The following is a 23,661-nucleotide window of genomic DNA, read 5'->3' on the forward strand; positions in this document are numbered from 1 at the left end:
TGTTACTGTTATAAAAATGTTTTAGGGGCAGGGAGTGTGGCTTAGTGGTAGAATGCTGGCCTAGCATGCACAAAGCCCTGGATTTGATTCCTTGGTACCACATACACACAAAAAAGCCAGAAGTGGTGCTTTGGCTCAAGTGGTAGAGTACTAGCCTTGAGAAAACTCAAGGACAGTGCCTAGGCCCTTAGTTCAAGTCCCAGGATTGGCAAAAAAAAGAGAGAGAGAGAGAGAGAGAGTGAAGAGGAGAGGGAGGGAAGGAGGGAGGGAGGGAGGGAGGGAGGAGGAAGGAAGGAAGGAAGGAAGGAAGGAAGGAAGGAAGGAAGGAAGGAAGGAAGGAAGGAACCATTCCCCTCCACACAGGAAGTTCTATCGGCAGCTTGGATCTAGAACGCCTTTCTGTACCACAAAGGCTACAAAGCTCAATACTTCCCCTGTTCCTTTGAAGGTTTACCTTCTCCATCTACATGTATGAGGTCAAATCAGACAGACAGAAAGATTGACTATAAAGTACATCAGTCTCTACTGAAGTAGCACACCAACATCTGTTCTCAGGCTTCTTGAGTGGTGAGGACAACCAGGACACTGGCCTTGCCAGTAATGGCAGCTACTTCCTCATCCCTGCTCAGAGTTATAGTGATAAGTTCTCGAATTCAGTAGTTTTAAGGGGCCTCACAGATAGTGGTATGGCACCTGGAAAGCCATTTCCATTTCTCTGAAGTTCTCCCAGACATACCTAGAGGCTCAGTGTCGTAGCCAAGTCCCCTAAAAACTCAGCACTATTTTTGTATACAAAGATTACTGAGATTTCACATATTAAAATTTCTTCCTGTTTAATTCAGGCATGGTGGCACATGTCTGTAATCCCAGTACCTGGGCGGAGGCAGAAATTAGGAGTTTGAAACCAAATACTCCTCACCTGAAATTTTCTGGGAAAAAAAAATTGTTCTTCCTACTTAAAATTCCTAAACCAAATTCTCATTGTTATGGCACAAAACCAACTTAGAACACAACTCTTGTGCTTCCAGATAATTCCTGTGCTATCTAAATTCTACAAATGCTATCTCATCCCCTAACAACTCGCCTAGGGAACCAGGAATCTTTCTGCCTTTTGAAATTTATTCCCCTACCTTATACACCTTCAAGATGCTATTCATGTCTTTATATATTAAACTTAGTCTCTATAAGAGGCAAATGTGGTCAATTAAATTACCCGGTTACCTGAATTAATCTAACCATGTTTGTGTACACACTTCATTATAATAAAAATCCCCGAACAGAGCACAAATGTGCTCTAAGATCACCATGGTAAATGGCATGGAATTCCTTGGATGTAAATCTGTTCAATGAGATTGCTTTCTTATTGATTCCCCCGTGAAATGAGCTGGATGGCAAATCTGGAGGACTTGGTTGAAATGCAGAGGAGATGGCAATTGGATACCTTGTACAAAACAACTGGCAGTGTGCCAGTATGGCTGCACGGAGCAGAATATGCCCCAGACCTCTAAGGTCAGTGGAGGATTTTAATCTCCACTGTGACTTGCTTTCCTCTCTCCCTCTACTCAGGCTTCAGTCCGTGACTTCATGCAATTGTCTGGGAACTAGCCTGGACATGTGTCACTATGAATCACATTAATTCTGTGGAAAAACAGGGCCTGAGTCCCAAACAGGAACATAAATTAACTGCCAAATCACTGGTCATTTATAAATTACATAAACCCTACAGCAACAACTTTCTGCCAGCCTTTGCTTGTATGAAACAGCCCATTTATTTATTTTTTATTCAGGAGATGAAAATTTCATGAGATTTTAAAACACCATAGCATTGTCAGCACCTGTTTTCAGGGTATCGAGCTGCAGAGCCAGATTGGACTCTGGACTCCCAGAGACCCAAGTTCAGATCAGCAGCCTGCCATTTACTAGATGTGTGATGGGGAGAGGGAGGAGGTGCAGTGAGTCTCCTTTACTCTGTCTCAGTTTTCCAAACTTTAAACTAGGAGAAAGCCCCATTTTATTATAAGGGTTGTTAAAAGAGTTATATAAAAAAGCCAATTTGTTCACTTCTTCTCTTGTCTTCTCTTGTTAGAGAAGATCAAAAGATAGAGAAGAGTTTTAACAAAGACACTTAGTAGCCAATCTAGTAATTTACCCAAAGTAAAGAAGTTCTACCCATGATGGCTTGGGGCCTTTGATGCTGTGATTAAAAAAAAATTCTGTGACAGTGCACAAAAGGAAATGCATTTATTACCTGACTTATGTAAATGATTTGTAGATAGTCTTGGTCACTTTCCCCTCAATTCTGTGCCTCCTGCCTTCTTCCCAGGGTCTAGCCTGGTCCCTTCACTCCTCTCAGGCATGGCAATACTCTTTTTTTTTTTTTTAAATCACTTTCTGTCCTACTGCTCTGTTCTTTCAGTGGGTGGAGTCCAATGCTGGGACCTCTGAAATATCCTTTAAACCTCCTCACTCCCTAGCTAACTTCCCTGACTTTGTTCTGCCCCTAAGCTCATAGGACTCTTATGTCTATACCTTCTTATGTGGCCTCTGCAGCCTGTAAAACCAAATTCAGCCTTTATCTCTTCCATAATCTTTCTGGAGTTCCCAATATTATCACCATAATATCAGAATGTTAATCCTTCCATATAGGATTGTCAGATAAAATTCTACTAGATAAAATTATATGACACAGACCTCAAGTTCATTGTTTTATGCATGGGCATGTCTGAAATGAAACCTTTTGCAATTAATTGACACTAATAAAAAATATGGGATAAATTATTTGCTGCTTTGGGGGGGTTGGGGTTCTTTTTAACTGTATTTTTTTTGTCTTTTCTTTTTTGGTACTGGGGATCAAACCCACAATGTTGTGCTTGCTAGGCAAGTGCTTTGCCATTGAGCTACATCCTAGCCCTATTTCAATTTAACTGAGCACCTTTATTTGCCAAATCTGATGACTTTACCTTCACAAGGCCATAAGCAATTTGGCAGCAGGAATTAGACCTTGTCATGTGCCCCCCCCAACACACACACACACACATACACACACACACACACACACACACACACACACACACACACTCCCCTGAGTGCGTCATCATTCATTTCACTGTAGTGGGCTGAAGTGTTCCTGCATGTTTGTTAGGCTTCATTCTCCTTGCAGGGTTACTTGCTTGTCCCTTAGACACAGGCATTAAGAAGGAGTAAATATTTGCTAATGGGGTGACACAAGCCTTAGCATGTTCTTACCTTACATAGCCTTTCCTATCTGGCTTGTTGCTAGCAGCAATCATTGGTGAACATAATGCTTTCTCATTTCCATGTCTATTTTTCTCTCTTACACTTACCTTCATCTTTATTGGCAAAATGAAGTTAAAAAAACCATTCAGACTATTATCCAGATCCTTTAATGAAAACTGCCCTCACAAGAATTTCCTAAGTTTGCTTATATTGTAGAAAATTAAGTAAAAATAGGGACTTCCTTTTAAAGTTGAGTGTCCCACACCTCTGTTGAACAGTATGACTAGTAGTATTTGGCTAAAACAGAATCTATTTACACTGCTAAGGTCAGATGGGACATTATTTTCTTTTTGCATTGTGTAGATTTCTTCATAACATTCAAAATTCCTGTACTGCTAGGCTGTTGATAGGCTCAAGCAGATAATAAGCAAGAACATTTCTGCAACTGATAGGTTTTCCATACATATTTAAACACACAAACATGTGAACCTAAGGATGCAATATACATTGCATCTTGGTCAGAACAATTATTACACCTTATGGTTTATGAAACACTCCTTAATCTTCAAAACAAAGAAAGGACAGGACAGGTAAGTGAAGACAGCTTCAGGTTACATAAGGTTTTATTATTAGTTTTAAATAAGAAAAATTGGGTAAACCATACAGAGTTGACATACACCACCCACCGCTCACCACATGGCACATACCACTTCCCATTATCAACCCTTGCAATAATGTGGTACCTTTATCACAAACTATAAACCAGCATTGACATATTGTAATTAACTCAAGGTGATAATTCACATTTAGATTCGTTTCTGATGTGACCCACTCCTGTGGGTTTGACAAATGCATAATGTCATATATCCACCATGGTAGATCATATATCTTTTTACTCCTTTATATATTCATTTTTCCACCTCTCCCTAAGCATAAAGCATGAGCCTATCTTGAATAAAAATTGGGTTGGAGGCAGGATTCGGGGGTAGAACACCCATCTTACAAGCTCAAGGTCCTGAGTTCAGATCTAGAAACTACAAAAAAAAAAACCCCACAAAACCATGGGCCCATGTTTATGGCTGTTCCTTAAAAGACTAGACATAGCACTCCCCTATGATCTAACAATCTCACTCCTGGGCATTTACCCAAATGATCACAAACAAGGCCACACCAAAGCTACCAGCACAACTATGTTCATTGCAGCATTATTTCCCATACCTACGATATAGAACCAACTCAGATGTCCCTCAGTAGATGACTGGATCAAGAAAATGTGGTATATGCAGGGCACGGTGGTTCATGCCTGTAATCCTAGCTACTCAGGAGGCTGAGATCTGAGGATCATGGTTCAAAACCAGACTAGGCACTAAAGTCCATGAGACTCTTATCTTCAGTTAACCACTAGAAAACTGGAAGTGCTGCTGTGGTTCAAGGGTAGGTAGGTAGCCTTGAGTTGAAGAGCTCAGGAACAATGCTCAGGCCCAGGGGTAGGGTGGTAGCCTTGAGCTGGACAACGCCCAGGCCTGGAGTTCAAACTCCACGACTTGGGGGAAGAAAATGTGGTGTGTGTGTGTGTGTGTGTGTGTGTGTGTGTGTGTGTGTGTGTGTGTATAATGGAATTCTATGCTTCCAAGAGCACGACTTGGGGGAAGAAAATGTGGTGTGTGTGTGTGTGTGTGTGTGTGTGTGTGTGTGTGTGTGTGTGTAAAATGGAATTCTATGCTTCCAAGAGAAAGAATGACATTTTTCTTCCTATTTGTAAGGGAAATGGAAATCCTTGAAAAAAACTTAAGTGAAATACACCAGACCTAAAGAAACATAGGCTCCAAGGTTTTCCTCATTGGTAACAATTAGTAAATGTCTAGGATAATTCTAGCAGAGGATCACAATAGCTTAATAGCTATGTACATATGACCATATAAGATGATACTAATTGAAATGAACTCCAAGATATCGAAACAGGAGGGTTTTTTTGGTTGTTGATGTGATTGTTTTTAATGGACTGCATGAAGTTCTCTCTTTTTTTTTCCCCTTTGGTTTATCCCCTGTGGTCAATGTTTTTGATTCTGGAACCCTGTGTCTTGTATATGCATTTATCTGATTTGGGAAAGAGAAGGTGGAAAAAAATATTGTGAAACAAAGGACAAAGGACGAACCAATGTAACAGCGATACTCAAAAGATGCTAGGTTGGGGTGGGGGTGGGGGGAAGAAATTGAGAGGGGTGGAAAGTGGGAGAAAAATGGAGAGGGTAACAATGTTTGACAAGAAATATACTCATTACCTTACTTATGTAACTGTAACCCCTGTGTACATTACCTTTATAACAAAATTAAATTTTTAAAAAACCTTGCTTTTAGTTTTGTAACTTAAAACTCAAGATTGTTTTCTTCTCTCCTGTTATCTTATAGATACTATGATTCACAATTTATATTTAGGCCTATGATTTACTTTGCTAATTTGTGTGAATAGTATAAGATCTATGTTTAAATTTAAATTTATACTTAAGAATTTTCAATTGTTAAGCTGGGAGTTTGGCCTAGTGGTAGAGTGCTTGTCAAGCATTCACCAAGACCCAAATTTGATTCCTCAGTACCACATACATAGAAAAGCTGAACCTGGTGCTGTGGCTAAAGTGGTAGAGCACTAGCTTTGAAGAAAGCCCAAGGACAGTGCTCAAGCCCTGAGTTCAGTCCCCAGGACTGGGAAAAAAAAAGAATTTCCAATTATTTCCAATTGTTAAAAAAGCCTACCTTTTTTCCATTTAGAAGCTTTTGCTCATTTGGAAGATTAGACCATTACACTTTTTTCTGGCTTTCTGTACTATTCTACTGATATATGTATGCTTTCTAGCCAATACTACAATATAGAGTAAATCTTGAAGTTGTCTTCCAGGTCTTTTCTCTTCTTCTTCTTCTTCTCCTTCTTCTCCTTCTTCTCCTTCTTCTCCTTCTTCTCCTTCTCCTTCTTCTCCTTCTTCTCCTTCTTCTCCTTCTTCTCCTTCTTCTCCTTCTTCTTCTTCTTCTTCTTCTTCTTCTTCTTCTTCTTCTTCTTCTTCTTCTTCTTCTTCTTCTTCTTCTTCCCCTTCCCCTTCCCCTTCCCCTTCCCCTTCCCCTTCCCCTTCCCCTTCCCCTTCCCCTTCCCCTTCTTCCCCTTCCTCCTCCTCTTCTTCTTCTTCTTCTTCTTCTTCTTCTTCTTCTTCTTCTTCTTCTTCTTCTTCTTCTTCTTCTTCTGTATTGTGTTGGCTGTTCTGAGCCCTTTCTTCTTCTGTGTGAATTTTAGGATCACTGTATGTCTATATAACAATTTCTTGGATTTCGGTGGAGACTGTATTGAATCTTCAGACCCAGAGGATCTGAATGGACTCTTCAATAACACTGAGTTTTCTTATCCATGGATATGGAATTCATCCTCAATTTATCTCAATCTCATTTCTTTTAATCAGAGTTTGTAGAAGGAATCATGTACATCATTTGCTGGCATATGTGCCTATTTCTTTTATTCATAAAAACTAACACAATTTGGGGGAGGGAAATGGGGACCACGACATGAGAAAGGGTATCAATGTTTATGAAGTAATGCACCTTCTATCTGGCGAATATAATGTAACCCTTCTATTAATTACAATTAAAAAAAAACTAACACAATTTGTATTTTGATGTAAAATGCAGCTGGTCTTTTTATCTAAGATCTTCCACAGGGGGGAAAAAAGGTTTTATTTATTTATTTATTGCCAGTCTTGGGCTTAGGCTCAGGGTCTGAACACTCTCCTTGGACTTTCTCAAGGCTTAGTACTCTACCACTTGAGCCTCAGCACCACTTCCAGCTTTTTTCCATATATATGGTACCGAGGAATCAAACCCGGGTCTTCGTGCATGCTAGGCAAGCACTCTACCACTAGACCAAACTCCAGGCCCGAAAAAAAAAGGTTTTAGTATTTTGTTCTTTTTATGATGACAAATCATTTTCAAGTTTTATTTCCTTTTTTGTTTGCTTAAGTACAAAGTTAAACCACAAATGCGTACAATCAAGCCATTTCATCTCATTTACACACCCTTGTCGGATCCTCCTCCAGTCTGATGATCACTGACCAGGCTTGCGGGGTAGCACTGTGGTGAGGTCCAAGGGTGGGGGATCGAGGACAGGGCCACTTCTCATACCTGTCTCTATTCACATTTACCTTGGTGCAGGGCAGGCAGGAGCCCTGGCCTGGAGTTGAGCAGTTCGAGAACTGGTCCCCACTGGCAAGGGAGGAGGAGCCTCCTGTCACACTCCATGAACACCTGAGCTCACCCTCAATCCGGGGCCCGGGGCCAGGGCTGGCGATGGTAGCCAGTGTGACAGTCCTTGAGTCCTGCTTTATCTCTGGCTGTGTTCACAGGACACCAGGCTTCTGACAGGCAGAAGGCTCCACAGCAGGCCGGGAACTCCAACCCAGCTCAAGCAGGCAGGTGGGGCATGGCTAAGTAATTTCTGGTGCCACCACAAAACGTTATTGTTGATTAGAACAGAGTACCATCCATCTCATTCTCCTCTACAAAAACAAAACAAAAAGACCCCCAATGAAACAAAACACGGCAGCCACGTCACTCACTGCAAGACCTAGATACATGTAAGTTGTTTTCTGTGGATTTTTGATTTTTTTTCATTTTTATTATTTTCAATAAACTCAGTGTTCACGTTTCTAATAAAAGCTCCATTTCGGGAAGATCTGCCTGGCCTTTCCCTGGGGCCTCCACCCTGATGCCCCGAGGCCCGGGCCTGGAACAGTGGCCTCTAGGAGGCCTCAGGGCCAGCCATGCTTGCCAGCCAGCGCTAGTCGGAAAGCTTGAGAAAGCAGAGGGGAAGACTAGCTTACTGTGAAACCTTTTGAAAAAAAAAAAAAAAAAAAAAAAGACCATTCCTACTTCAATGTGTGCCTGCCTGCCGAGACACGAGGAGAACATGAGCTTGCAGACGTCCCCTCCAGACCAGGCGCTGCGCCCATGCCCGTTCCAGGACGGGTGTGGGGCACGCTCGCCCAGCTTTCTAGTCATGTCTGACTCTTCCTTCTAAAACCTGTGCTGAGTTCTGGACTGCATGCATGGGAAGCACAAACGTTCCACTTGTATGCAAAAAAAGGTACAAAACAACTCAAATATAAAAGTTTGGGTAATATAAGGCCATCTGTTCAAGCCTATGCAGGAACCTGTAACAGATATTAAATACTACAGTGAGAAGGCATCTTAATATACTTTTAAAAAAATCTGAAGTAATCTGCTAAGATTAAATGTGTTTAAAAAAAAAATCCCTTCCCTTTGAGGGCACTTAGTCCTGGCAGGAGGGTGGCGCAGTCAATGCTTGAGCCATGGGTAGAGCTCAATGGAGGCTTGGCTGTGGTCGGTCGCCATAGTCATACAGCAGCTGCTCCCCCACCTCGATGTCGAGGGAGGCCACGAGGATGAGGTGAGGCAACATCGTGCAGCTTGGTCTGGCAGTTCCCACACTTGCTGTGATTGATCAGTCTCCCCAGGGGATTTGTCTCTCGAGTGGCATTCATGCAGTAGGTTTTGCTTAGGTACTGGAAGAGTAGTACACACCTGTTTTGCTAAGATTTCCCTGAGTTCCACAGTCTTACATGGGTAGCTTCAAGCTGGCTTCCTCCCCACAAACAGTGGAGCAGTTTGAGAACACAGCCCTATCTCACAACCAGCGTTCCAAGCAAACGTCCACACAGCTGGACTCAGTCACATGATCACTCTGGAGCCAGACATCATGGGCAAGGAAAGAGAGCTGGTTCTGATTGGCTTTGTCTGAATCTTATGCCCTGCCCTTGGAATTGGAAAGTCTGCTCTGGGCCACGTCAGCTGCTCATGTGGAAACAGAGTTGTTAGAAATAAGGAAATGGAGGCATCACTATTCTATCTTAGGAAAATTAGCTAGATTTGAGTATGACTTACAGATTGGAAGAGGGATATGGATAAAAACAGGATTCATAATCTGTACTTCAACATACTGCACTCTTCCCCTTCCTTGTATTAGCACCATCTTTAGGGACAGAATTCTACTTTTCCTTGAGCAACATCTTTATAGATACTGGTACCTGGAAGTGTGGGAGGGACTGTTCTCCTAGACAGGGCTAGAGGTTAGTTACCACCTCTCACCAGGCTGTTTTCCACTGAGAAATTTCACTCCCATGATCCTTTTTTTTTTGTCAGTTGTGGGACTTGAACTCTGAGACTAGGTGCTGTCCCTGAGCTATTCAGCTCAAGGCGATCGCCTTACCCCTGGGTGCCACCGCCTTACCCCCTTGTGCCACTTTGCCACTTCCCCTATCCTAGTGGTTAATTGGAGATCAAAATCACCCAATCTTTGGTGCCCAAGCTGGCTTTGAACTCAGATCCCCAGATCTCAGCCCCCTGAGTAGATAGGATTACAGGCATGAGCCACCATGATCCTTTTTCACTTGGTACCTACCTCAAGTCCTGCTCTCTCTATAGGAGGCCACCTTCTCTGCAGCAAGTACCCTGCAGTCTAGGCTGAGCCTTCTTGCCTTGCTCCTTTCCTGGAGTTACGCTTTCTCTAGAATCAGGAGGCAAATCTCTCGTTTCCTGCAGCCTCCCCGCTACCTTCTTCATAGTGGGATGACACATTTCTGTTCTCTACCATTATTTTAGTGGAATCTCAGAAGAGAGACACACACAGTCATGCTGCAAGTCACTAAATTTCACCAAAGTTGTCTCTTGTGACTGGCTTAAATAACTTCATGTTGAGGTTTGTGTAGTGCTTTAACAGCTTCTGCCACAAAAGGTATGGTTTCAGAGATGACCAAGAGACTGGTGAGGGGACAGAATTTGTGAATAGAGGAGGGAGGAGTATAGTAGAGAAATAGGGAAGAGTGAACTTAGATACACTGTTTCAGGAAATCTCCAAGACCTGGAAGAGGGCCTTTGCAGTAGTTGCTTATCACTGTAAATCACTTTCCTCTCCATGAACATGTTTTCCTCTCTGTAGAGAAAAGACGCTTTATGATTGGGGGTTGGAAAGCAACTAAAACTAATGCTAATCAAGCAAAAATTTGTGTGGCAGGGAGTTTGACAACTGGGAGAATCTAGACCTCACCAAAAAATGCCACCCACCTCTGGCTACAGGAAAGGAGCTGAAATCTGTGCCTAGCAACACCGAGACCTGGTTAGCCTGGGGGCCCTTAAACTCCATGCAGGAAGCCATTCTGGGCAACAGGAAAGAACTGAATGTACAAGGCCTCAAGAGATGCCTTGTCCTGATTCCTTCTCAAGTCCAAGACAACGCCCAGTCCCATGCACCCCCTTGCACCCCACAGACACCCATTTCCCCCAATCCACCAATGAACCAGGCAAGGGTGATCCTTTAATTGCAGCGATTGCACGTTGGCTGAGAGCTGACTTGCAAGTGAGAGGAGGGTTGATGTTACTCTTCAGGAGTTGTGCAGGGGGGGGAGGGTCCCATCCTCCTCCCCTCCTCCTGCCAGAGAGCCAGAGATGCTGATACTTCCAAGCCCACCGGGTTTCGACACTGCAGAAATCTGGGGCAGGGGGAAAAAAAAGAACAAGAACTGCCGCATAGTAAACTTTAATGTGAAATTCTGTGAACTGTATAGAGTGGCCTTGCCAGCGGGGCCCGCCCCCCTCAGCACTTGCTGTAGATGGCCGCGCTGCCCCGCTCCTCGAACTCTTCCTTGCTGACCCAGAGCTGCTGGAAGGCCTGTAGCGAGGCCAGGATGGAGCCGCCGGTCCACACGGAGGTCTTCCTCTCGGGCGCGGCGGCCACGGCGGGGCTGTCCTGGGGGCAGAGGCGGTTGAGCTCCCGCTGGAAGCGCTCGGGGAAGCCGTCGAGCATGGTGCAGCCGCCGCACAGCAGGACGCTGGCGGCCATCTCCTCCTTGAAGCCCGTGTCCTGACAGCGGGCCAGGCAGGCGGCCGTGAGCTCGGGCAGGCTGGGCTGGGCGCAGCCGGCCAGGGAGGGCTTGAAGAGCATCTCGGCGCAGCGGAAGCGCTCCTGGCCGATGGTGATGACCTTGCCGTCGGGGAGCTCGTAGTCCACGCGCAGCTCCTCCAGGCCCAGGCCCAGCTCCTCGTCCGGCAGCAGCGCGGCGTAGCAGCACTTCTTCTTGATGTGCTCGATGATGTGCAGGTGGTCGTCCGTGAACTTCTGGCCGGCGTCGTTGAGCAGCCGCATCAGGTAGTGGGTGAGGTCGCCGCCCGCGTAGGTGGCGCGGGCCGCCAGGTCCGGCAGCACGTCGCCCTCGGAGATGGGCACTACGTGCGACACGCCGTGGCCGCTCTCCACCACCAGCCCCGAGGTCTTGCCGTACGAGTAGATGGACAGCAGCGCCTGCGAGGTGACGTGCATGGCCGGCACGCCGAAGGTCTCGAACATAAGCTCGGCGTACTTTTCGCGGTGGCCCGCGGGGCTGAGCGGGGGGTCGGACACCAGCACGGCGTGCTCCTCGGGGACGATCTTCATGGCCGTGTGGAAGATGTACTCCCAGATGTTCTGCACGCAGTCCCAGTCCACCACCACGCCGTGCTTCAGCGGGTTCACCAGCTTCAGCGACGCCTCCATGTTGAGCAGCTCGTGGCCCACGTAGGTCTCCTTGCGGGTGTCGCCCGCGTCGGCCGCCAGCTCCGGGCTGCGCTTGCCCACGGTGGACGAGATGAAGTAGGTGGGTCGCGGCTCGCCCGCGTACCCGCACTTGCAGTACTGGGAGCCCAGGTCAATGATGAGAGCCTTGATCTTCCGGATCTTCTTGGGCTTCATCTTGAGCGGGGCGGTGGAGCCCGTGTCCCGGGGGCCCATCTCCGGGCCGGGGCCTGTGCCCGCCTCTCCGGGGTCGCCCTGGGCCGTGCCCAGGGGGATGGGGCTGGTGCTGTTTCTGGTCGCCATCTGCCTGCCTGCCTTCCTTCCTTTCTCACCTTCTCGTGTCTGCCTCCCAGAAGCTCCTTGGGGAGAAGAGTCCGCCTCCACCAGTGCCTTGGCGACCACTTGGAATTGTGACGCTGACGTTACGGGGAGGGGGGGGGGGAGGGAGGGCTGGTCCATTCGGGGGGAGGGGGGTGACCTTAACCTGGCTTCCCCCTTCCCCGTGCCCCGGAATTGGTCTCTTCTAGGGTGGCCAGCTGGCCTCTAACACCTGTTCCCGGGGCATCCCCCCCACCCCTCCACACACACACACACACACACACACACACACACACACACTCTCTCTCTCCCTCTCTCTCCCTCTGCTTCTCATGTTCCAGCTCCTCTAGTGAACCAGCTGCTGTACCAGCTACCTAAGTTATTTTGCAGAATCCTGGGAAGCAGGCAGAGCTAGGGGTCAGAATCCAGAGGGAACAGCTCTTGACAGCCAGTACTCACCCAACTCCAGCACACCTCCTTACAGGTAGAGGGTCCTAAGGGCTCGCCTCCCATTCTGGCCGTCTCCCATAGTTAACCAAGCCCATGAACCTGTGTTTGGCCTTTTTCTTCTCTCATATTCCACATGGCAAGGACCCATTGGCCTCAAAGGGGGGAGTTGTGGCAAAAGCCACTAGTGAATAGAGCAGAGCTGGGGTGAGGGGTAAGGTCCTGGGGTGACTTAAGGTAGGATTCTGGAGTGAGACAGGTCATGGTACTACCGCGTCTGGCTTCAGAGACAACCCACAGTAGTGCAGCAGTCTCTGCGATGCATGCAGATTAGGTCTCACTAAGATGAGTCTATACAGTACGCCAAAGAGGAAGGCATGGAGGAGGGGTGCCCACCCTTGCTGAATATTCTCAGAGGAGCCAATATTCTCATTAGTAGGACTCTAAGGTATAACTTCACTGCCTTACCCCTCCAACTCTGATGAAAAGTACAAATGTATTCCAAAAGTAATTTCTCTTCCATGGCATCCCAGTTGTGTCAGGAAGCTTTTTCTTAAGGAAGGTCATGAACAACTCTATCTCTGCCTCCCAAGTAGCTAGGATTACATTCACCTAGCCAGCCGTGGCACATTTTGGCAGTTTCTCGTCACTACAGTCTACGCTACTTGCACATGGTAACAATATTAGTTGAATGCAATCATCTTTATTACCACTACACAAGTAATATCCTAAATGGTTCTCAGTACCTAGAAAGGCCCAGGTCACTGAATTCTGTCACAATCAGTGATGTCATTGTTGGGAAAATTCTCCTGCTCTCTTCTGATACAGGCCTTTCAGGCCTTGAAGCCAGCGGGACTGAGGACTTTCTGGGAGCAGTATGGCTCTTGAAAGTATATGGGCTCCACAGACAGTAAGCATAGGGGATGGACCTGCCAAGAAAGTAGGTGACCAGGCCTCCCTGCAGACACAGCTCCTCCAGATTGCATCTGTGAAGGAAGGCCCTGCGAAGCGGGCAGTATGGGTTCGCGGAGGCAGTTCTGAGTCACAAGAAGCTATGCAATCAACGTCCACAGACAAGGCCAAGCTAGAGGTGACCAAAGCAGTGGTAGTGGACCTTGGCACTGGCTACTGTAAATGTGGCTTTGCTGGCCTGCCCAAGCCCACTCACAAGATCTCGACAATGGTGGGCAAGCCCTATATGGAGACTGCCAAGACTGGGGATAATCGCAAGGAGACGTTTGTGGGGCAGGAACTCCTCAATCCGGAGGTTCGTCTCAAGCTGGTTAACCCTCTACGACATGGCATCATCGTGGACTGGGATACAGTGCAGGACATCTGGGAATACCTCTTCCAACAAGAGATGAAGATCGCCTCAGAGGAGCATGCAGTCTTGGTTTCAGATCCTCCTCTGAGTCCCCACACCAACCGAGAGAAGTATGCTGAGATGCTGTTTGAAACGTTCAACACACCTGCAATGCACATCGCCTACCAGTCCCGCTTGTCCATGTACTCCTACGGGAGAACCTCAGGCCTGGTGGTGGAGGTGGGCCATGGAGTGTCCTATGTAGTCCCCATCTACGAGGGCTACCCTCTGCCCAGCATCACTGGAAGGCTGGATTACGCAGGCTATGACCTGACCACCTACCTGATGAGCCTGATGAATGACACAGGAAAACATTTCACTGAGGACCAGATAAGCATCGTGGAGGACATCAAGAAGAAATGCTGCTTTGTGGCGCTAGACCCCATTGAAGAGAAGAAGGTACCACCCCTTGACCATGAGATTCGGTATATTCTGCCTGATGGGAAAGAAATCCACCTGGGCCAAGAGAGGTTCCTCTGCTCAGAGATGTTCTTCAAGCCATCTCTGATCAAGTCTATGCAGCTGGGGCTCCACACCCAGACTGTGTCCTGCCTGAACAAATGTGACATCGCGCTCAAACGAGATCTCATGGGGAACATCCTGCTCTGCGGGGGCAGCACGATGCTCAGTGGTTTCCCTAACCGCCTGCAGAAGGAGCTGAGCAGCATGTGTCCCAACGACAACCCACAGGTAAACGTGCTGCCGGAGAGAGACACTGCAGTGTGGACTGGGGGCTCTATCCTGGCCTCGCTTCAGGGTTTCCAACCACTGTGGGTCCACCGCTTCGAGTATGAGGAACATGGGCCTTTCTTCCTTTACAGACGGTGCTTCTGAACTGACTAGGCAGGGCCACTGTGTCGGCAGTGTGCCAGCTTTGCTGGGAGAGCACCCATTCTACCCACAGGGAGCTGATCTGGCACACATTTTCCTATAGCATTAAACACCCCTCATGTTCCCACCTCACTGTGTCTATTTCCTGACTGATGCAGCCTTTTTGAAATCATGCATTTGCTAAAAGTGTAGTAGTGGTAATGAGAAGGATAAACAACACTTAATCTGGAGGAAAACAATCTAAAATTAGTCCTTTATTGGATGTGTTCCCCTTTAGGAACCACTTTATTAAAATCAGCTTGGGAGGGAAATGCAGAATAGGCTAAGTGCTGTGGGGATAAGCGTCCTTTCCACAAACAACAGTGGGAAGAAAGTTCAACCCACAAAGCTGCAGGGCTCGTGAAGATGTCTAACTTCTAATTGTGCCTTTTCCTAACCCCCAGTCAATAGCAGTTCTTCTTAAGCCATCACGGTGAATGGAGGCCAAAGAAAATCATGTCACAAGCAAGGTACTTACAGAAGTAGCTCCTCAGAGAATGAGAATCTATTCAGACTTCCCCTTTATCAGGAAAGCTTCTTTTCAAAGTGAACAAAATTCAAGTCTGCTCCATGAGACAGTAATTAATTCTTGCTGCTACAACTTATTAAGGAAACAATCCACGAAAATCCACACTATTAACAGACACATTTACTTCAGTCCTTCAGCCTGAGTTGCTCTCATTATTATGTTCATTCATTCTTGCCAAAGAGTAGTTGCAAAGTCCTTTCAGAAACTGAGCTAATTATTGAAAATCTATTACAGGCGTGAATACAAAAGTATACTTCTCAAGGCACAATATGCACCTTTTTTTTGTTGTGTGATAACTTTTAAATTACACCAAGTGAATAGCTCCAGACTCTGTATGTAACATCTCACTAGCCAAGGTGGACACTGTGGTTTGGAGCCAGCAGGGGAAAAGGAGACAGGCACAGTGTGTCTGACAGTGCACATGGTCACTGCGGCTACTAAGGAGGCTGGGCAGGAAGAGCACAGCCTGACGATAGCCCCGGGAAAATCCAGGCCTTATTAGAAAAATAACGCAAAAAAAGGGCTATGGATATGACAAGACCCTAAGCTCAAACCACAGTATCACTAAACCAAACCAAACCAAACAACAAAACAACCAGCAAAAAGAACTAAAAAGTCTTCTTACATTACAATTTGAGGTAATACAAAATACTGTGTGTGTGTGTGTGTGTGTGTGTGTGTGTGTGTGTGTGTGTGTACTCTGAAGATCAAAAGCAGAATTTCCTGAGCTTAAATAGCAATGAAGGCTCTGATATTAAAAGTCTGGGAGAAATTTTTAACTTTACCCAAAGATCAGCCACAGAACTCTTGTCAAAATAAATGGAGCTTTTTCTAGACTTGCCAAAAAGGAGAAAACATTCTCAACTTTTCCAAAGAAAACAACCAAGTTCTTTTGGAAACTGAATGAAACAGAGGTCAGAAAGAAAAGCAAGTTAAATGGGCTAGACATAGATGAAAACATTTTGGTTAAAGTAGAATTGGGAGAACAAAGCATTCTAACCATGTATATCGCTCACCCAGCTCTGAAATTCTAACACTGCTAAATCTCTAGTAATAAATAGTCCCTGTAATAATGGCTGAACCCATGGCCAACCCATGGCTCAACCCATGGCCTAGTGACATAAAACATTTTTTGTTATTTTATACTGGGCCTTGTGGACATCCATAATCCCTACACTTAGGAGGCTGAGGCAGGAGGATCATGAGTTCAAGGCCAGCATGGCCTATAGAGTGAGACCTTAGTTCAAAAAAAAATTCAAAACATTATTTTATTTGTGTTAATATTTTTGAGGTAGAAGCCTTGAAATACCATTCCCCATTAACAGACAACAACTGAGGTACCAGTTATCATGTGATTAGTCCAAGGCTGTAGTACAAATCAGATCTGTATCTGGGAATGAGACCTATCTCACGACTGTCATAAATAATCATACTCTCAAACAGCACTAAATAGAACAGCAATTCTTAAAAAAAAAAAAGTTTTGCTACTGATTACTATGTATACTCAAATGCAAAAGAGAACTGCCTGCTATCTGCTGATGTCTGGTGCAGATAGCCTTCAGTAACAAAGGCTGACCACTGTGCTTCCCAGGTGGTCTCAATGCTGGCTGCCTGGAAGAGCAAGGATGGGCTGGGTGGAGGGATGTGGAATGAGTAGGAAGAGGTCTTTGTTGCTGCCTTCCTATCTGGGGTTGGTTACTCTAGTAGGCTCAGTTTCCACTGATTTCTTCTGTCAATCTTTGGCGGTATAAAAATCTCAGCATCTGCAAAGGTGAGAAAGGAAGAAAAGTGTGATAGACAAACCTCTTCGGCTGGGGGGACCTGAAGCAGGAATTCTATTAAATTAGGTGATTAGGTTTTTACACCTGACAAACATCATGGAGAGAGTTTCTATGCCTGTTCTTGAATCTCCAGTCAGAGCAAACACAAACAAACAGCATAGAAGACCTGACCTGAGGACAGTGTCCATACTTAACTGCAGGCAAGTGATTTAAAGTAGGTTCTGTCTTTTATCTGAGGAGTGATTACACAGCAGTAGTATAGATTTATTAAAAGTTATATTGTAAACCTAAGATGGGTACATTTTTGTCACATGTAAAATTCGCCTTGATTTATAATAGTAAACGAAGTAGAATGTACACAGCATGCAAAGTGAATGGACAGAATTAAGTACTTTATAATGACAAATAAAGATATTCCTGCCTCCTAGCTACTTAGGAGGTGAAAATTGGAAGGACTGCAATTCAAGACCTACTTGGGCAGAAAGCCAGCAAGATCCCAAATTAGTCAATGAAAAGGTGGCACATGTCTGTCATCCTAGCTTTCCAGGATGCAGAAATGGTGATGTAGGCTGGCGGGACTCTAAAAAACAACTAGAAAATGGCTGGAAGAGTAGCTCAAAGCGGCTCAGTGCCTGCCTAGAAAGTGCAAGGCAATGAATTTCAACTCTAGCACCAATGCTATTTAAAAAAAACTTGGTTTTGGGGGGAAATTATTCTATCACTGCAACCTAAAACTTCAAGCACTCTTTCGGGTAGATATATGTAGTTTCTTATCTGCTTAGGAACCACAGACAAGAAACAGAGCTATAGGAAAACAATGTATATAAGGATAATATTCTTCAAAAAAAATTATTTTCCCCCAATCCTGAGGCTTGAACTCAAGGCCTAGGTACTGTTCTCAAGCTTTCTCAAGGCTAGCACTCTACCACTGAGCCACAGCACCAGTTCTGTCTTTTCTGTGTATATACCAAGAAATAGAACCCAGAGCTCAGGGCTTCATGCATTCTAGGTAAGCACTCCACCACTAGGCCATACTCTAGGTCCTTTTCAAATTTATGATTAAATTCCAGCAGAATACCTGCACATACTAGTGTACAGATATTAACGAGTGTTTTCAAGGAATATTTAACAATGTGAGACAATGCTCAAGATAAGGATGATAAAAATAACCATGATTTTCCCATCTTACATAAACATACATGACTAAAAATTGTGAAATTTGGGGAGGTTAGCATACTTTATAATTCAGACTCACTGCTGGTATAGAGTTTTGTACTTACACATATGTACTTAACTACCAGTCAACCTCACCCCACAGACTAAAAGCCCCTCAGAGCTTTTAGATATATAAAAATATTAATATTGGGCTAAGAGTTTGGCGTAGTGGTAGAGTGCTCGTATAGCATGCATGAAGACCTGGATTCGATTCCTCAGTACCACATATATAGAGAAGCCAGAAGTGGTGCTATGGCTCAAGTGGTAGAGCACTTGCCTTGAGGAAAGCCCAAGGACAGGGTTTAGGCCCTGAGCTCAAGCCCCAGGACTGGCAAAAAAAAAAAAAATTAATATTGATTCATATGTAAATTGTCAACTAGATCCATAATGTCACAGTGAGTGAAGTTTGAGACTATCTGAAGAAAAGAAATAAGCTACAAAAATAAAGATCCTATCTTACTTTGAAAATGAAACAAGTCAAGTTTAGACTTAACTAAGAATAAATACCAACTACTAGCTTTCTAGACAGAATGGGTTCTGACAAACTGACAGCAGGATGTGACAGCTTTCACATTTCCACGCTTGAATTTCATGCCCATAAAGTCATTTTACAAAAATACTTTTAAAGACTTAAAATTTTTCCAAAGTCCTTTTTATAGTCAAATTGTTCTCTCACTTGTTACTGTCAAGGCAGCTGAGCAATATTTGAGTGGGAATGATTTTGTAAGTAGTCTATCAATGCCTTGTAAGAACTTCCCTTGTTTGACACACCTTGCAACAGCAGTATATTAATAACCAACACTCAGATGAGTTGTCAGCATCTTAGTTTATAGCTCAGTTGGAAGTCGAAGTGCCCCTTGATGTGGAGAAGCTGACTAGAACAGCCAGGGACTATGTGACTGAGCATCTCCCTACAGCTATCATCAGGCCAGCAGCAAAAGGCAGGACAAAATAAATACCCAATGGCCTCAGGTCTACAGTTAATTTTTAGTGTCTCAGAAATAAGTGTATGTGTTGAATTCTCACCAAAAGCAGGTTGCCAGACACCAGAAGAGAAGGGACCTAAGACTCCAGTAGTGACTGTACAGACACAGGAGTTTAGTTGAAACAAAGGCAGGGAACACATGCTGGTAAATTTTAACCCCCAAGAGCTACTCCAAATGTCATCTAAATGCTGTTATAGCACAGCATTTAAATGAAAGAAAAAAAAAAAAAACTCAGAATGCTGCCAGCCACATGAAAGAAGATGAAAGTAAGATCATTAAAAGAAGGCCAATTATTTTAGGACATACCATGGCTTTTTTGTTGTTGTTGGGCTTGAACTCTGGGCCTGGGCGCTGTCCTGAGCTCTTCAGTTCATGGCTACTGTCCTACCCTTGAGCCACAGCCCCACTTCCCGTTTTCTAGAGGTTAACTAGAGATAAAGAGTCTCAGGTCCTTTTGTGCCCAGGCTGGCTTTGAACCTTGATCCTCACATCTCAGCCTCCCGAGTAGCTAGGATTACAGGCATGAGCCACTGTGTCCGGCTATTTTTTGAGTAGTTTATACCATGACTTTTTTTCCCCCCAGAGCTGAGGATCGAACTCAGAGCCTTGAAGCACTTGCCAGGCAAGGGCTCTTCTGCTGAGGTAAATCCCCAACCCCTATACCATGACTTTTTAAAACCAAGAGAGACTTGTATGTTTGAGGAATCCACCTGAAAGGCAAATACTCAGATGCCGAATCTATGAGAATTTTCTAGCCAACTTTCCAAAAAAATTTTATGGGCTTATAATTTCTAGTAATAAGTATCTAAGTGAGAACCATCACTCCCAACAAGCAAAGAGCTATAATTAAATAGAAAGTGAAGATAAAGTACTAATATTTTGGGGGACTTGTCTTCAAGTTATATTATCATAAAGGTAATAAAAAGGTCCAGTTCTTAAGGAAGAATTATGTCCCCAAGGTGTAATATGTATCTACAAAACCAAAAATGGATAGTTCAGACAATTTTTCAAATGTATACATACATATAGACAGCTTGAACCCAAACTGCAATTGTGATGTATATGACAATTGTATGTCAGTGTTACTAAATAATGTTATTAAATTATATATTTAATTATACATTTAATTATATTAGGTCCTTCTCACACTCCCCTCCATACTACTACTAGAATTTTAAAATGATCTATTGAAGATGTAGTCTCAAAGTTGAAGAGGAATCACAGTCCCTATCCAAAATCCATTATCTCCTTATATAGTAGATCTTAATAGCTATAGCTAGTCCTCCTGATAGGAAAGGAATACTAACCAGGAACAGGAGCTGAAGTCTTCTGACGTTGATAAGAGGCCATGATACTATTTGCAGTAGAATCTGGACCTAGAACCTAAACAGAAAATAGACTAGATCATCAAAGATTATCTTAACACTTCTGATGACTTAAAAAACAAAGGCCAAATTTCTATCAGCAGTAAGCAGCCTGATATTTTCATTAGTATGGTATCAACATGGCAATTCTCATTTCCTATGTGAGCTCCTTCAGCCAGCTTCTCTACTTTTCTCTCAGAAGAAAAAGGTAATGATGGGGGCAAGGTAAGGTAACACTCCTCAATGGTATATAGCTTATCTTTTCTAAACAGCAAGTCACATCCTAAGGAGAGGAGAAAATACAAGAAACTATAGAGTACAATGAGTACCTGTTATACTCAAAAACTTGGAAACAGCCAATTTTCTTTGTATTAAAACAAATACAAAGATATGCATCTTCCAAGTATAATGCAAACTCTGCTTAAGACTTCACAGAACTCCATGCCTGTAGGAAGCCTCCATGCAGACACCAGCCTGCTGATTGTCTTCATTCATCTCTATACACATTACCTGGGCAGAGTATTCTCAGGAATAATGCTATAAACTCAACAGCATTTCAAGTGACTCATGGTATTCTGAACACATTCATTCCCATATATCATGAAGCAAAACAAAAAAACTTCCTGAGCCAGGAGGCGGTGGCTTATGCCTATAATCCCAGCTACTCAGGAATCTAAGATTTAAGGATTAGTGTTTGAAGCCAGGCTGGGCAGGAAAGTATGAGAATCTTATATACGCTAAAAACTACCAAAAAAAAAGCCAGAAGTGGAGCTGTGGCTAAAGTGGCAGCATTGAGCAAAACAATCTCAAGGACAGTGCCCAGACCCTACATTCAAGCCACTGGACTAGCACCAAAAAAAAATTAAAAAATTCCCAATCATTTTTCCTCATGTAACTGGTGCCTTAAATCAAATGTTATCTGAGCAGAAGAAGGGATCAAAGACATTCAAAACTGTTAATCTAAAACACCACAGCTTTGAAGAGGAAGATCATTTTCCTTTCTAGACAATACTCATTATAGTAAAGCATTTGTCAAGGTCCTACTTTTTAGTTGCTTTTACTTCTACAGTTTGCCAAGTGCTTCTATGTATCCATGCTCCTGTCTAACCTTAAAAACATTCCAGTGAAGTACCCAGGGGAAATATCCCCACTTCTAGCAGAAGAAATCAACTCTTTAAGCCAGTGTGTTTCCAAGCAGTGAGAAAATTTCAGTGTCTTATCGCTAAGCATCATGCCCAGCCTTATATACACAGCTTGGGGCTGGGAGCCTCTGAGGCCTGAACACTGCTCTTCATCAGCTGGCTCATTTTTAGTTACACCAGTAGAAGATGCCCGAAGTAGAAGGTTGAAGGAAGAAGGGATTTTCTTTCCTTTACCCCAATAGTAACTGTTCATTCCAGTTTTCATTTATTTCTATACACTTAGAACTAGCTCCAGTACTGCCCCCAAAAGTATCAGGTCCAGCTGGCCATTTTGTCTTCTCAGAGTTCCAAGAACATGGACCTTTCGCTGAATTGCAAAATCTCCCCCAAGTCTTCTCTTTGTTCCATGAGCTGCTTCCTTCAATTACCCTCAGTATAACACCGAACCTCTCTCCTATGTTTCCCTTTTACTATTTCAGTCAACCAATGCTTATTTAACCAAACCATATATTTAACTCTGAGAAAGTAGCAAATATGACTTTCATTTTCCTTTCTGGACACTGACTGAATCCTTTCTGGATCCACATGACTTGAGGAATGAGAGAATAAACAGGTAGATGACACAATAAACAGATGGTGATACATGAGAATTCTTGGACACAAAAGCCATTTTAGTCCTCTCCACAACTTCCCAACAAGAAAATGAGAAGTCAACTCTGATCCTAGCTTTTCCCCCCTCCACTCCATCTTACATACTCAAAGACTTCCCTCCTATTTCCACAATAGCTTTCCTTTATCTGGAAAGAAGAAATAATAGCTTACTTACTCCTGCAAAGGCATATTAATAAATATGAAGCTATACTAAAAAGGCAAAAAGGAAATCTTAGTTTAAATACAAACCTATTCAATAGTAGCATAATGTTTTATTTTTGTTCTTTGTCAGTCCTGGGGCTTGAACTCAGGGCCAGGGAACTGTCCTTCATTTTGCTCAAGGCTAGCATTCTACCACTGGAGCCACACAAACCCTTCTGGTTTTTTCCATTTATGTAGTACTGAAGAATTGAACCTAGGGCTTCATACATGCTAAGCAAGCAATCTACCACTAAGTCATATTCCCAGCCGGATATGATGTTTTAAGCATAGGGAAGTTTTTTGCTTTGCCTTTTAGTGATTATACTACAATAACATGCGAAAGTGATGAAAAACCATACCACATGCTGAATTTGAGAAAACTTACAGGCATAGCTGACGTCTGCTGGTAGGCAAGAGTCCAAATTTCTGGGAGTGATCTTTCCATCAGCTGCAAAGTACCTTCAAAGGCTGTCTGTAATTCCCTTCCTTGCTCATCAAACTCAAAGAGAAAGAGTACCTTTAAAATACCGTGTACTTCATCTAGAAAGAAGAAATTTGAGAGAGAAAGTTGTATTCTCAGGTCTGTTGTTAGAATCATACCACAGTTTCATTTGAAAACATAAAATTTCAAACACCACACTACAGTTGTTGTCACTCTCATTCTTTCCCAATGTTGGAGTATCTCATCATATCAATTACAAAAGAGAAAGGAAGCCAAGTGTGGTGGCTCATGCCTGTAATCCTAGCTACTCAGGAGGCTGAGTTCTGAGGATCAAGGTTCAAAGCCAGCCCAAGCACAAAAGGACCCGAGACTCTGAGACTCTTATCTCCAGTTAACCTCCAGAAAATGGGAAATGAGGCTTGGCTCAAGGGTAGGGCGGTAGCACTGAGCTGAAGAACTCAGGGATAACACCCAGGCCCAGGGATAGGGCAATAGCCTTGAAGAGCTCAGGGACAG

At 44.1% G+C, this 23,661-nt stretch overlaps 3 protein-coding genes across 3 annotated transcripts in view; 1 reads left to right on the top strand and 2 right to left on the bottom strand.

Annotated features, from left to right (window-relative positions):
* Positions 1–10,809: 10,809 nt before the first annotated feature.
* On the bottom strand, positions 10,810–12,270 carry Actl7b (actin like 7B). Its single transcript, XM_090330392.1, has one exon. The coding sequence runs from the start codon at positions 12,137–12,139 to the stop codon at positions 10,883–10,885; it is 1,257 nt and encodes a 418-aa protein (XP_090186518.1). The 5' UTR covers positions 12,140–12,270; the 3' UTR covers positions 10,810–10,882.
* A 177-nt stretch (positions 12,271–12,447) lies between these two features.
* On the top strand, positions 12,448–14,924 carry Actl7a (actin like 7A). Its single transcript, XM_090330393.1, has one exon. It carries the CDS (start codon positions 13,479–13,481, stop codon positions 14,796–14,798), a length of 1,320 nt encoding a protein of 439 aa, XP_090186519.1. The 5' UTR covers positions 12,448–13,478; the 3' UTR covers positions 14,799–14,924.
* Positions 14,925–16,605: 1,681 nt separating this feature from the next.
* The window catches only part of Elp1 (elongator acetyltransferase complex subunit 1), a 52,800-nt gene continuing 45,744 nt past the window's right edge, over positions 16,606–23,661 (bottom strand). The window contains exons 35-37 of the mRNA XM_090330391.1: positions 23,089–23,243; positions 20,653–20,728; positions 16,606–17,126 (exon numbers count right to left, since the gene is read on the bottom strand). Coding sequence (XP_090186517.1) covers positions 17,059–17,126; positions 20,653–20,728; positions 23,089–23,243 — 299 coding nt within the window. The 3' untranslated portion in view covers positions 16,606–17,058. The remainder of the gene's footprint in view (positions 17,127–20,652; positions 20,729–23,088; positions 23,244–23,661) is intronic.

Source organism: Megascapheus bottae, chromosome 3 (assembly GCF_031878675.1).
Source record: "Megascapheus bottae isolate mThoBot1 chromosome 3, mThoBot2.hap1, whole genome shotgun sequence".
In the NCBI taxonomy this organism is placed as follows: Eukaryota; Metazoa; Chordata; class Mammalia; order Rodentia; family Geomyidae; genus Megascapheus; species Megascapheus bottae.